Source organism: Aethalodelphis obliquidens, unplaced genomic scaffold (assembly GCF_003676395.1).
Source record: "Aethalodelphis obliquidens isolate GAN/ISIS:26980383/991018 unplaced genomic scaffold, ASM367639v1 scaffold20, whole genome shotgun sequence".
Lineage (NCBI taxonomy): Eukaryota > Metazoa > Chordata > Mammalia > Artiodactyla > Delphinidae > Aethalodelphis > Aethalodelphis obliquidens.
In genome coordinates this window covers 10,858,830-10,872,407 of record NW_020837964.1, presented here as the reverse complement: position 1 = coordinate 10,872,407, position 13,578 = coordinate 10,858,830, and the positions used below count along the sequence as shown (strand labels likewise).

Genomic DNA, 13,578 nt, shown 5'->3' with positions numbered 1-13,578 from the left:
AGATTAGCATGGAGCAAAGCGTCAGCTAATAAATTTATCCCCCATTGCAGTATATGCAGCTAAAAATACATGATTAAAAGCTTTAGTTTTAATTTACTATTTGTTATTTGCAGACACTTTAACCCTGCTTAAAGTTTATTAAATTCTCCCTATTAAATTCTGTCCATATAGTTTACCATTTGCACCTTCCCTGTTCTGGAGTGCCATCTTCTCCCCTTTTCTGGAACATTCATTTTCCTAACATTTGATAAACTTTGCTTGAGCAGATAAAAAAAAAATGTCGCTAAGAAATTGGAGCAGTGACCAGAAAGAGTCATGATGAAGTCAGGTAATGCTACAAGGTAAAAAAGAAATATGACAACCTGGTGGGCTTCCCTGGTGGTACAGTGGTTAAGATTCCGCCTGCCAATGTAGGGAGACACAGGTTCGAGTCCTGGTCCGGGAAGATCCCACATGCCGTGGAGCAACTGAGCCCGTGCGCCACAACTACTGAGCCTGCGCTCTAGAGCCCACGAGCCACAACTACTGAGCCCGTGTGCCACAACTACTGAAGCCCGCGTGCCTAGAGCCGGTGCTCCACAACAAGAGAAGCCACCGCAGTGAGAAGCCCGTGCACGCCAATGAAGAGTAGCCCCCGCTCGCCGCAACTAGAGAAAGCCTGCGCACAGCAACGAAGATCCAACACAGCCAAATATAAATAAATTAGAAAAAAGAAAAAAGAAATGTGACAACCTGATAAACATTACCTTGACTAAGTGATCAAGGTTAACATAACCAGTGGTAACTGAGGTTGATATAATGTAGTCCCTGATGATGTGATGAGAAGGGAACTTTACCTCTGTGGTATTTTCCCAAAAGCCCACAACCCCAGACCAATCATTAGGAAACATTAAACAAAACCGAACTGAGTGACATTCTCCAAAATGCCTGACCAGTACTCTTTAAAACTGTCGAGGTCGAGAAAAATAAGGAAACAATGAAAAACTGTCATGGACCAGAGGACATGAAGGAGACATCACAACTACATGTAATGTGATATCCTGGTTAGGATCTTGGGACAGAAAAGGGACATTAGTGGAAAAACAGATGAGATTCAAATAAAGTTGAGAATCTAGTTAATATTGTGCTGATGTCAGTTCTTTGATTTGATAAAGGTACTAGGGTAATGTAAGATGCTAATACCAAGGGAAATTGGGTGAGGAGTATATGGAAACTTTCTCCACCCTCTCTTCAACTTTCCTATAATACTAAAATTATTTCAAAACAAAAGATTTATTTTAAAAGCAAAGGAAACCTGACTGCACGACAAATGGATACGGCCAACTATTGTGAGAGAGGATCCAGGGTTCTTAGGACTTAAAGAAAGAAAGGAATTATGGCCAACATCGATCAACGGCACCCACACCCCCAGATTTATTGAGGAGTTATTGTACTAAGTGCTTTACATACATTATTTCCTCACCACTTCAGCTCCAGGTGACAGATAGTACTAGTATTGACATTTCAGAGAAGAAGCAGTGAAAGCTCAGAGATTAGCTACTCTGCCCAAGATCACCCTGCTTGGAGGAAGTGAGATTCAAATCCAGACGTCTGTCCATGAAACTCACCCTCTTAGGCACTAAGCTTGAATATTCCATGACCTCTTCCATTGTTTTCTGTTGTTTTACACAAAAACACATTCCAGTGAATTGAGTAAATACTCAGCTATGCCACCTTACACATGGTCTTTGCAGAACAATTTAGCAGAAAGGCATAATGAGGCTTGTTCTCTATGAGATGAGAAGAAATAAGCAAGGTGCACGTGAAGAGAAGGTCAGCTAGATAAATCAACACTCATCTGGTGAGAAGAGCACCACTAAACTCACTTTGAAACGATAACTTGCCTACTTTCTCAGAATGATCCACCATGACCTGATCTGTTGAAACACCTGTCCAGTGTAATTGTTATACTTAATCTTTACTTGTCTCCATCCACTAGAATGTAATGTCTAGGAGGGTAATGCTTCTTGTCTGTTCTGTTCACTGGCATTTTCCAAATGCCTAGACTAGTGCGTAGGACTTAGATATTCAGTACATATTGCATACTCAATATATTGAATTGAATATATTTATATTCAATAAATATCCCTAGAAAAGAAAAGAAAAGAAGGGAGGGAAGGAGGGAGAGAGGGTGGAAAGAGAGGAAGGCAAAGGAGACAAAGGAAGTGGAAACCATTTTGACTGTCACCATAGAGGGACATAAGTTGGGAGTAAATGTGTGTAGTTACTTAATTTCCCTAACTTCAGGAATAGATTTTAAGGAAAACTGGAAAAGCCCTGTTTCTAACAGGTCGGAATCTCAATTTTAGGATATGAATTAGGTGGGCTCCACTCTCAGGACAGGATACAAATTATCAAACTTCCTTCCAAGTTCAAGACATCATTTTATTCATGATCTTTTCATTTTAATCCAGAGAAACATTGATAGCAAATTCTGACTGCTACTGAAATACAGATGATGAAAACCATGAAAAGCTGGAGTTTCTGCTGACAAACTCTAATGCACTCTTCTCTTCCTGAACTTGTAAAGGACTTCATGGCCCAAATCAACTGGTATTCTTCCAGGAGGAGGAAATATTTTTGAACTCTTTTCTTTCAAGTCGGCTGATGACAAATAAGGCTATTTCGCCAAATTTCTACTTGCTTCTGTGTTTCTCTTTGGTGTATAAAGAGTTGGTTTACCACTGAAGCAAAATCTTTTGAGGGTTTTATCTTTTATATGGTCGTGAAAACACTGTAATCATTTCTGCGTTCCTGATTATAGTTAAGGACCTTTCATAGATTCCATTTATTATAAATGTGGACGTTATCAAAAGAAGCCAATTTTAATAAAAGTCTCCCTCCAAAAAGGATATTAGAGGCTTGCTCCTTCTGCTGTGATAAATACTTTCAGGTGGTATTTGATGGACAGCAAGAATCCTGTGCATCTGGCATTCATAGCAGAGTTTAGAATTAGAATTTTAGATCATGCTGGCAAGCCTGCGTAATTCTTTAATTCTTCAAATGGAACACAATTGGCTCAATCTTCCGCAGCATTCTGATTTTAATTAAAATCTACTGTATGATACAGAACTATTACATCAACTTGCAAATCCCTACTTGATAGAAGTTGGGGAGGGGGTGCACCAAACACTGCTATTTAATTGTTTGTATTATACTTTGTCAAAAGAATCTAACATTACAGAGGAACCAGAGCAGTTTCACACAGAATTTCTGGGAGCTAAGCATTCCACAAGGATGCTGTAGTGCTATAAAGCAGATGCAAGCAGTCTTCTTTTCTGCAGAAAAGCTTTAAAAGTAAACACTGAGATCTGCTTCTTGAGTGACTAGGTTTCCCCCCAAATTTCTTCTCAGCACATGCTGTAAATGGCATTTTCAGGAACAGCAATGCAGGAAGAGCAACACCTAAGTTAAGACCAGAGGGATATTCATTGTTTTAAATCAATGATTGAGTTTCACAATTCAGTATCAAACAAGGCATGGGGTGGTGTGAGCAGCTAATCACACTACTTTGAAGTGTTGCCCATGTGTCAGTAAATGCTTCATTGCATTAAAGAGAAGGATCATGGGTTGCGGCGGGCCGCTTTCGACCAGCAGAATAACGAGCCGCCACACGCAAGATTCTTCTCGTATCACACTTTATTGGAGCACAGCTTGGTTGAAAAAAGATGGAAGGAAGACCCTACGCAGCAGAATATGGCAGGCTTTATACTGGCCAGTAGGTCCACACAACAGCCCTGGATTGGTGTGTGTCAGTACATGTGACACTTCATTGCTACGCCTACAATCCACGGGATGCACGTGTGGCGCCTTACGCGGCACTCCTGGGTAGTGCAAGCAATATGCAACAATGTAATTTTGCCTTCTTCTGGACCAAGAATCCAGCTCCTTCCTGGCGGCGTCCCACATCTCCCCCTTTTCCTTTATGTCCTTAGACCACACGACGATCGCCCGTACAAGTCTTGCCCCCAAGGGGACATGGCTGTTCAAGGGCTATCGTCATGGGCGGCAGAAATCACCCTCCCATAGTGTAATGCTGCTTATAGCGCGGGGTGCAAGGGCTGATTTCAAGCAGAGGCTCCCACTAGGAGTGTAATGGCTCATGGCCATCCTGTGCAGGGGCAGCCACTAGGACTTGTTTAGCAGGGAGATCCAGGCACCGGCAGGCTGGCCGTTTTCAATGGCCACCAAGGCTTGCATCAACATGATCTTCTGCGTATGTGACTTACGTTTCAGACGACACACCAACCACAGGCACAGTGCGATCCCCACTGCACAAAGGATGCCAAAAGCCCCCATGCCTACCCATTCTTTAAAGAAAAGAAAAGTAGAGGATAGCCATGAAGCAAAATTCCCAAAAGAAACAGGGTGTAACTCGGTAGTATTAAGATGAATAATCTGTAGTCGTTGTTCAAACAGCAGTCTCTCTGCTTCTTCGGACCAATTTCCTTTTAAATATTCTCCAATCAATTTACTTTGGTTCAAGCGTCCTATAATTTTATAGGGAGTAACGCAAAGATGATTAAATTTAGCAACACAACCAAGCTGAAGCATATCATACAATTCTTCAAAGGCATCCTCCAGCAAATCCATCCGTTGATTCAAAGACAAAATGTCAGCATGTAAATGTGTATTAAAACGATTCTGATTTTCTAATGTTAGCGACGTCTGCTTTACTATACCATTAATTACAGCAGCTGATTGTACCTGATTCACCATTGCTGCAGCAGCAGTGGCGGCCGCCGTCACAGAAGTAGTTAAGGCAATTATAAGTGCAGCAGTAATCCCAAGATCCCGCCGCTGCCTCACCAAATTAACTAATGGAAACGTAGCGGGATCTGCTTTAACTGGAATGGGAACAAATGTAGGTATACGTAGTACTACAGCAGTCTGCGCGATTGTTCCATTCCAACATTGTGAAATCCAGCAAGAAACGCCCTTATTACATCCTTCTGTATCATTAGACAATAAAAACATAAAAGGGGGTTGTACACATATCACAGCTGCAGGCTTGGAATAATTATACAAAGAATTTAGTATATTACGTAATTTCAATTTATATATTTGACTTTTATTAGCTACCTTTAAATTAGTTAATTTAACCTCCCCGCTTACATTATACAAGGTGCCATTACTAGAATAAATCATGGCCAATGCAGAAAGATCCATGCTAGCGCCAGCATCATTAGTCACAACCCAAGAATAAAACGGCCACCCTTCAGAATACCAGGTAACATTAGAAGCATTACATTCTTTCTTGCCCACAAAAGACTTTATATTAAATGATAATCGAAAACCATGGGCAACTTGCAACGATGCAGAATCCTTACCAGCACAAGATGTAAATACCGGAGGGTACCTAACATTTGGAACACAGGATAAAAAATTTAACATGTTATTTCCCCTGGTCTGATTAACTTTTTTATTCCTTACAGGAATCACTCCATCATGATAAAATAATAAAGTAGTCACATTCATTAACTCTGAGCCATTTGCTCCATCACCTGAGCCAGATTGAGCACCTAAAGATATTTTGGATAGGGCTTCAGACAGCATATTAAACGGCATTTGATTATGTTTCAATGGATTATCCCAGGCAACAAGTCTTTTCCATAACAAGCCTATACAGCTTACATTTAAATCCCAACTAAAACAAAGGGTTCTATTAATTCTAACAGAACTGCCATTATATGATATCCAATCCATATTCTGCGGATCTATACAAGGAGTATACATAGAGCAATCACTAGCATATAAAATTGGGAGTACTCGACTCTTAGCATGGACTGGCATAGGTACCGGCCAGGTTCTACTTATTCCCCAAAAGGTGTCTTCCATAGTCTGCATTGCTCCCCACAGGTAGCATAGTAGAAATAACTGTCGTAGAAAGGCCATCAGTCTTCAACCGTTCTAGTACAACGTACCGGCACCCAAACTGGTTCTTGACCCTGTGGGGAAACACATAAGGACCCCCTAGATCGTGTAAGAACATCATCCGGGCCTCTCCAGGTGTTGGTTAAAACATCTTTCCACATAACTTTCCCATAATCCTGCAACTCCCGCACCATATGGCGATCAGCCGCAGTACTAGCTTCAATACCCTCTTGTAAAAAATTTATTGTATATAGGGCAAGCGAAATTCTTTGTTTTGGAGTACAGCCTTCAGCAACTCCCCCTTTTTGTTTAAGTAAAACAGTTTTAAGATTTCTATGAGCACGCTCAATAATACCTTGTCCCTGAGGATTATAGGGTATACCCGTAATATGAGAAATACCCATACGCTGACAAAATTGCGCAAATGATTTTGCAGTATATGCAGGGCCATTATCTGTTTTTAATTGTAATGGTTTGCCCCATGCAGCCCAGGCCTCTAGACAGTGAGTAATGACATGCTGTATTCGTTCCCCAGCTAACGGAGTGGCATGAAGCACGCCAGAGCAGGTGTCAATAGAAACATGAATATACTGTAACTTTCCAAAAGAGGAAAAATGAGTTACATCCATTTGCCACAAACTATTCGGAAGCAATCCACGAGGATTAACCCCAACAGGAGAAACAGGTGTAAAGGTTACGCAGACAGGGCATTGCTTCACAATCTTACGAGCAGTGGCACGGGAAATAAAAAACTTCTTCCGAAGTACCACAGAAGAAACATGATATAAAGCATGAAATTCTTGGGCCTGCAAAAGGGGATCTAAAATGGGAAAAGCACGAGTTGCCAAATCGACGCGTGCATTAGCGGACGCCATGGGTCCAGGCAATAGACTATGCGCACGTATATGAGTAATATAAAAGGGATTTACGCGCTGCAAAATACAAGCGCGCAACTTTACTAACAAAGGAGCTATAATACTTGAGGGTTTAATAAAAGAAACTAATTCTAAATTCTTAACAGCATTCACCACATATAATGAATCTGAAACCAAATTAAAAGGCTGAGGAAACCTATTAAATACCGTTAATACTACTTCACACTCAACCAATTGAGGGGCATTAAGAGAAAAAGTTAAAATCACGGGGTCAGAACCCTCTACCATATAAGCACCTTTCCCTGACTTAGAACCATCAGTATAAATGGTCAAAGCATCCTTTAAAGGAGCTGAAGCAGTTATCTTGGGAAACAATATGGGATGATTTATTACAAATTTCAATAATTCACTTTTAGGCAAATGATTATCAAAAACATTAGGAAACATACATGTAAGAATAGACCACTCAGTCACAGTAGCTATCAAGACTTTCATTTGCTCTTTAGTATAAGGTATAATCAATTTATCAGGCATCACTGCAAAGCAACTCAAGCACTGTTTAATGTCTAAAATAGCTACTTCAGCAACCATGGAAGGATAATGAGTTAATGTTCGTAATCTAAGAGATTTAGTATGGATCCATAATAAAGGTCCATCCTGCCATAATACAGCAGTAGGAAATCCAAAAGTTGGCAAAATACATAACCAAAGGGGAAGGGATGGATCAAATCTAATCAATTGTGCAGCACTCATTGTTTGTTCCACTTTGGATAAGGCTGTAATAGCTTCTGGCGTTAAACTTCGGGGAGAAAGAAGATTGGAATCTCCTTCTAAAATGCGAAATAAAGGCATCAAATCATGACGGGTTAACTTTAAATAAGGACGTAACCAGTTTATATCACCTAATAATTTTTGAAAATCATTTAAAGTTTGTAAATGTTCAGTCCTAATTATCAATTTCTGTGGCAAAATTGTATGATGAGAAATCCGTGCCCCCAAAAACTGTGTTATGTCACCCCTCTGAATTTTTTTAGGAGCAAGATATAAGCCTTTCTCTTGCAAGCACTGCACTAGCACAGTCAAAGCATGTTCCAAATCTTCCATAATAGGAGCAGCTAGCAATATATCATCCATATAATGAATGATACGTAAAGATGGATACAATTTTCGAAGGGGCTGCAAAGCGGTATCCACATATAATTGACACATAGTAGGGCTATTTGCCATTCCTTGAGGTAACATAATCCACTGATACCGCTTATCCGGGTATTCATGATTCACCGTTGGCAAAGTAAAAGCAAAACGCTCCCTATCATTTTTATGTAACGGGATAGAAAAGAAACAATCTTTAATATCTACCACTATAATCGGCCAATCCCTAGGAAGAGTGGACAAAACCGGTAAACCACGCTGAATAGGTCCCATTAATTGCATCTGCTGATTGATGGCGCGCAAATCATGCAGTAATCGCCATTTACCAGATTTTTTCTTAATTACAAAAATAGGGGTATTCCAAGGGGAAGTAGACTCCTCTAAATGTCCCAAATGTATCTGTTCTGTAACCAATTGTGTGGCTGCCAATAACTTTTCTCGGGATAAAGGCCACTGAGGAACCCAAACAGGGTCAAAAGTCATCCAAGTAATAGGAATCATAGACTCAGTGGCCCTTAAGAAAAACCCAAGCCTGCCCGGTCTCCTTTTTGAATCAATTCCAAAGGGGATTGTATACCTTGTAACCGCCGGCCTAGGCCTCTGTCGGGAACATAACCTTGCTTCAGCATTATTTTCTGGGCTGCTTCAGAATAATTATTGGTCAATGTCAACTTCATTTGAGATTGAACATCTCGGCCCCACAAATTAAAAGGCAATCCATCTACTACAAAAGGCTGAAAACAACCATTATGCTTCTCAAATTTCCAAGTCAACAATTTTAAACTAAGATTAGGTGTTTTAGCATATCCCAAACCTTGCAGAGTTTGTGAAGACTGTTGAAGGGGCCATGCTTTTGGCCAATCTTGTTGGGTAATAATACTACGATCAGCGCCAGTATCTACAAGGCCTACAAATTTACGGCCCTCAATCCATAAAGTCATCATTGGCCGATCATCAAGAGACAAGGAAAGAAAAGCTGAATCAATGCCTGATGACCCAAATCCATGAGAACCCCGTTCAGCGGGCAAAGAGGGATATTTATCATGACAAGAGGGCAAAATTAAAAGTTGTGTAATACGATCACCAGGGGCAATAACTATTATTCCCCTAGGTGATTGACATAACACTTTTATATTACCTGTATAATCAGAATCAATTACCCCTGGGGAAACTATCAAACCTTTTAAGGTACAGGAAGAACGGCACAACACTAATCTTACCGTGCCCTTGGGTAATGGTCCATGCATATCTGAATCTATAGGCTGAATGCCCATATTGGTTGTCAATACCATTCGGGAGGTGGCACGGAGGTCCAGCCCTGCGGAACCTGCCGTGGCTCGCCGCGGGGCTTGGGTGGCTGTAAGTTCATATTCTCATGGGCCCCAAACATTTTTGGGCCCTGAGACCGTGGGCCCATTAACCCGTTTTTTGACTGGGCATCACCAAAGGTTGATTGAAAGCTCTTGGATTGAGTTAGGGGCGGTAAAGGCTGGCCATTAATATCCTTCACAGATTTGTATTTATTAGCCCAATGTTTCCCTTTCTTGCATCTTGGACATGTCCCAGGAGGGCGTGCCGACTGGGACGTCTTAGGTTTAACTCCTAACATTCTACATTGTTTCTTTAAATGTCCTGGTTTTCCACAATGGAAACAATTCCCAGACCGCACAGGATCTTGCATGCCTTTAGCAGCTGCCATTACCGCAGCGGCAAGCCCTGTATTAGACAAAGGGCCTCCAATCTCCCTGCAAGCTTTCATCCACACTTCAATGTCCTTTCCTTTAAAAGGTGTAATAGCTCGGCGGCATTTTTTTGTACATTGTTCATAAACAAGTTGTTTTACTAGAGGCATCGCCTCATCCACATTACCAAAAATTTTTCTCGCCGCTTCCATCATTCGGGCTACAAAATCAGAAAATGGCTCTGTGCCTCCCTGTATTATTTTTGTTAAATTCCCTGACACCTCCCCTTTATTTGGGAGGGCTCGCCAAGCATGCATATTAATCTCATTTATTTGCTGATAAACTTGTACAGGGAACATAGTCTGATTATTTATCCACTGTCCTTGTCCTAATAACATATCTACATTCCAGGCAGGCTGCCCATTGGCAGCATTTTCCCTCGCTTGGCTGTGAGCCAAATCAGAAACAATAGACTTCCAGTCTAAATATTGCCCCATCGTTAAACACGCACGAGCAATATCTTGCCAATCAGTAGGGGTCAAGGCATTTCTTGTAAGCCGTTGCAAAAGCATAATAGTATAATTAGCAGAGATGCCATCTCGTTTGGAAGCTTCTGCAAGATCTCTAATTAATTTATGATCTATCATATCATAATATCGCTGGCGTGTAGCCGGGTCTTCAAATACTGGAAATGCATTGGACAAAGAAGAAGGAACTTGGAACCAAGCCTCGCGGGGAATAAAAGTACATTTCGGGGAAGGAATGGAAGGCGCAGAACGCCTAGGTTGAGCAACACTCCCTAAGGCAGGGGGCAAAGCCCCAAAAGGGCCATAATGCTCCTCCTCATATTTTGTAGCAGCTTCTGCCAAATCCGCAGCGTCGCCGGGATCTAGCTCCTCATCATCTGATAAATACATGGCTTGCAAGCCAGACAATAGCGGATACAATGGTTCTCGCCCAGTCTCTTGGGCGTCTGGTTGTCTATATTTTAACTTTTTCTTAACACACATTTCCTCCTTATTATCTCCTAATTCTACTTTTGTAGGCCTATCATCTGTAGCCTTATGACTGCCTGTTTCGGAAGCACTATCTTGATATGACCGCAAAACTTGCGTCGCTTGTTTCACTATGTCTGTACACTTTCCCTCCTTCAGGCAAGATCGAACTAAATTCCACAAAGGGAAAGTCCCACAGCACAGCTTACCCTCCTCATGAAAACGGTGCAAATCCTTTCCTAATTTCTCCCATGAAGGGATAGTCAAAGTACCCGAAACTCCAAACCATGGCGCTGCTTGATCTATATCATTCAGTAAGCGGCCAATAGTCTTGTGAGATAACATCAACCCCCGATCCCGTAAAAGTGCCTGTATCGGGGCATGAAAATTTGCCGTGGGGTTAACATTAGTATTGTCCATTATGTACTTTTACTGACTTTCACTAAAAGATTTACACCATTACACACACAACAAGATAGTGCAAGGCACAAAAGCTACGTACCGATAAAATTACCGGTTCACTCCGTGTGTCGAGTTCTGAATCGGTCCTCCATGCAGGGCGCAACGAAGTTCCCGGGTTTCGGCACCACTTGCGGCGGGCCGCTTCCGACCAGCAGAATAACGAGCCGCCACACGCAAGATTCTTCTCGTATCACACTTTATTGGAGCACAGCTTGGTTGAAAAAAGATGGAAGGAAGACCCTACGCAGCAGAATATGGCAGGCTTTATACTGGCCAGTAGGTCCACACAACAGCCCTGGATTGGTGTGTGTCAGTACATGTGACACTTCATTGCTACGCCTACAATCCACGGGATGCACGCGTGGCGCCTTACGCGGCACTCCTGGGTAGTGCAAGCAATATGCAACAATGTAATTTTGCCTTCTTCTGGACCAAGAATCCAGCTCCTTCCTGGCGGCGTCCCACAATGGGTAACAACGGGAGCTCTGTCCAGACCCTCCTGCATCCTTGAGAAAAAAAATGGAGACTGAGAATTTGTCCTCAGTGCCTGGACTACAGAAATCTGAAAACTCTTGAAAAGCAAATGTGGTGCTTAGTACTGCTAGATAAATTCCACTATTGGATTTTTAAATGCTCCAAAGCGATTTTTCTTCAGGCTTAGAACGGAAAATGACCTTGTGGGCTTCTAGCTCAGAAAAGGTGCATATTCTGAACTCTCGGACAAGTATAAGTAATTCTTCTCGGCTGAGTCTATAAAACTGTATTAAAGATACTCACATCTCTATTAGGGGAATTTTACCGAGTGATAGGAACATTCCCAAACTGGAGCTTTCATAGGCTCTGTTCTTTTCTGAATTCATGAATGAATTACAGCCTGTATAACCAGCCAGACTGTATAAATCTTCAAGACAGTTGCCTCTGGAATTTGGCCCAGAACTAGGACAACAAATTTCTTTTTTTTTTTTTTTTTTTTTTTGCTACGCGGGCCTCTGACTGCTGTGGCCTCTGCCGTTGCGGAGCACAGGTTCCGGACGCGCAGGCTCAGCGGCCATGGCTCACGGGCCCAGCCGCTCCGCGGCATGTGGGATCCTCCCAGACCGGGGCGCGAACCCGTGTCCCCTGCATCGGCAGGCGGACTCTCAACCACTGTGCCACCAGGGAAGCCCTTCTTTTGGTTTTATCACTGAATTGTACAAAATTCTTGGACTTTGCTTCTAAACCACTGTGGTAAAGCCACTCTGCCCACCCTATATTCTATATACCCCAAAACTCAACCTACCCTGGGGCACAATAGGAAAATAATTGCAATAGATAGTATTACTGTTCCCAATTACCAGCCTACATTCCTAAGCCCTGCCATGTGACTTACAATGCCTCCTTTGTCCCATAAATGACATGCTTGGTCATGTGACCTCTTTTAGCCAACAGAACACAATGAAAGTCACGTACACCACATCCAATTAGAAGGCTTAAAAGTCCTTGCTCTTTTGTCCACTGACACTTTTTCGCTCTGCTCTGTGCACACCACGTCCCAAGTGTGGTAGCTCCTCTAGCCTGGATCCTGACTAGAAAAAGACAATAGAGCAAAGGCACAGCTAAGCTACAGAGACTGCAGCTAAAACGCAGTAAGAACAAGAAATATAAATCTGTGTGGTTCTAAATTACGGATATTTTATTATCAAACCAAAACCTTAGCAAAGACTAATACTGTTTTTAAAACTTTCAGTATCAATTGATAGTTATTGAGTTGTAGTGGATTCTCACATTGTGCTGAATGCATTCACAAATGGAATTTTATTGTCATCGTTTATATAATTTAGAATGCAGAAATTCTGAGCTTGCAAACTCAGTAACATTCAATCCACAGCCCTAGTTTTTTACATTAAAAAATTACATTGTGGTGCAGTGTGGGAAGCTAATGTGGTTAATTCTCCAGCCACCATGTTCCCCTTGTAATTCTCTAAAGGTACCGTAGATTTTCATCCTTTGCAAGTATTGTTCTGACATTCGGAATACAGTCAATAATACTGTAAAAACTCTGTATGGTGACAGATGGTAACTAGACTTATCCTGGTGATCATTTTGTAATGTATAAAAATATCTAGGGGCTTCGCTGGTGGCGCAGTGGTTGAGAGTCCGCCTGCCGATGCAGGGGACACAGGTGCGTGCCCCGATCCGGGAAGATCCCACATGCCGCGGAGAGGCTGGGCCCGTGAGCCATGGCCGCTGAGCCTGCGCGTCCGGAGCCTGTGCTCCGCGGCGGGAGAGGCCACAGCAGTGAGAGGCCCGCGTACGGCAAAAAAAAAAATTTAATCACTATGTTGTACACCTGAAACTAATATGTCAGGTATAATTCAATAATAAAAGAGACGGTCCTTACCTCTAGTGCAACTCCTCATTTCTTGTTTTTGTTTTTGTTTTTTGTTTTTTTTGTGGTACGCGGGCCTCTCACTGTTGAGGCCTCTCCTGTTGCAGAGAACAGGCTCCAGACGCGCAGGC

At 42.1% G+C, this 13,578-nt stretch overlaps 1 protein-coding gene and 1 long non-coding RNA gene across 2 annotated transcripts; both read right to left on the bottom strand.

Annotated features, from left to right (window-relative positions):
* Positions 1-3,960: 3,960 nt before the first annotated feature.
* On the bottom strand, positions 3,961-11,170 carry LOC113627053 (uncharacterized). Its single transcript, XR_003435413.1, has 2 exons — positions 11,120-11,170; positions 3,961-4,529 (listed from the first exon to the last, which is right to left on the bottom strand). It is a non-coding gene; the product is annotated as an uncharacterized LOC113627053 (long non-coding RNA).
* Positions 4,941-10,929, bottom strand: LOC113627052 (igE-binding protein-like). The gene is made up of 2 exons (XM_027119208.1): positions 9,534-10,929; positions 4,941-5,803 (listed from the first exon to the last, which is right to left on the bottom strand). The coding sequence occupies exons 1-2, from the start codon at positions 10,630-10,632 to the stop codon at positions 5,757-5,759; spliced, it is 1,146 nt and encodes a 381-aa protein (XP_026975009.1). The 5' UTR covers positions 10,633-10,929; the 3' UTR covers positions 4,941-5,756.
* Positions 11,171-13,578: the final 2,408 nt, after the last annotated feature.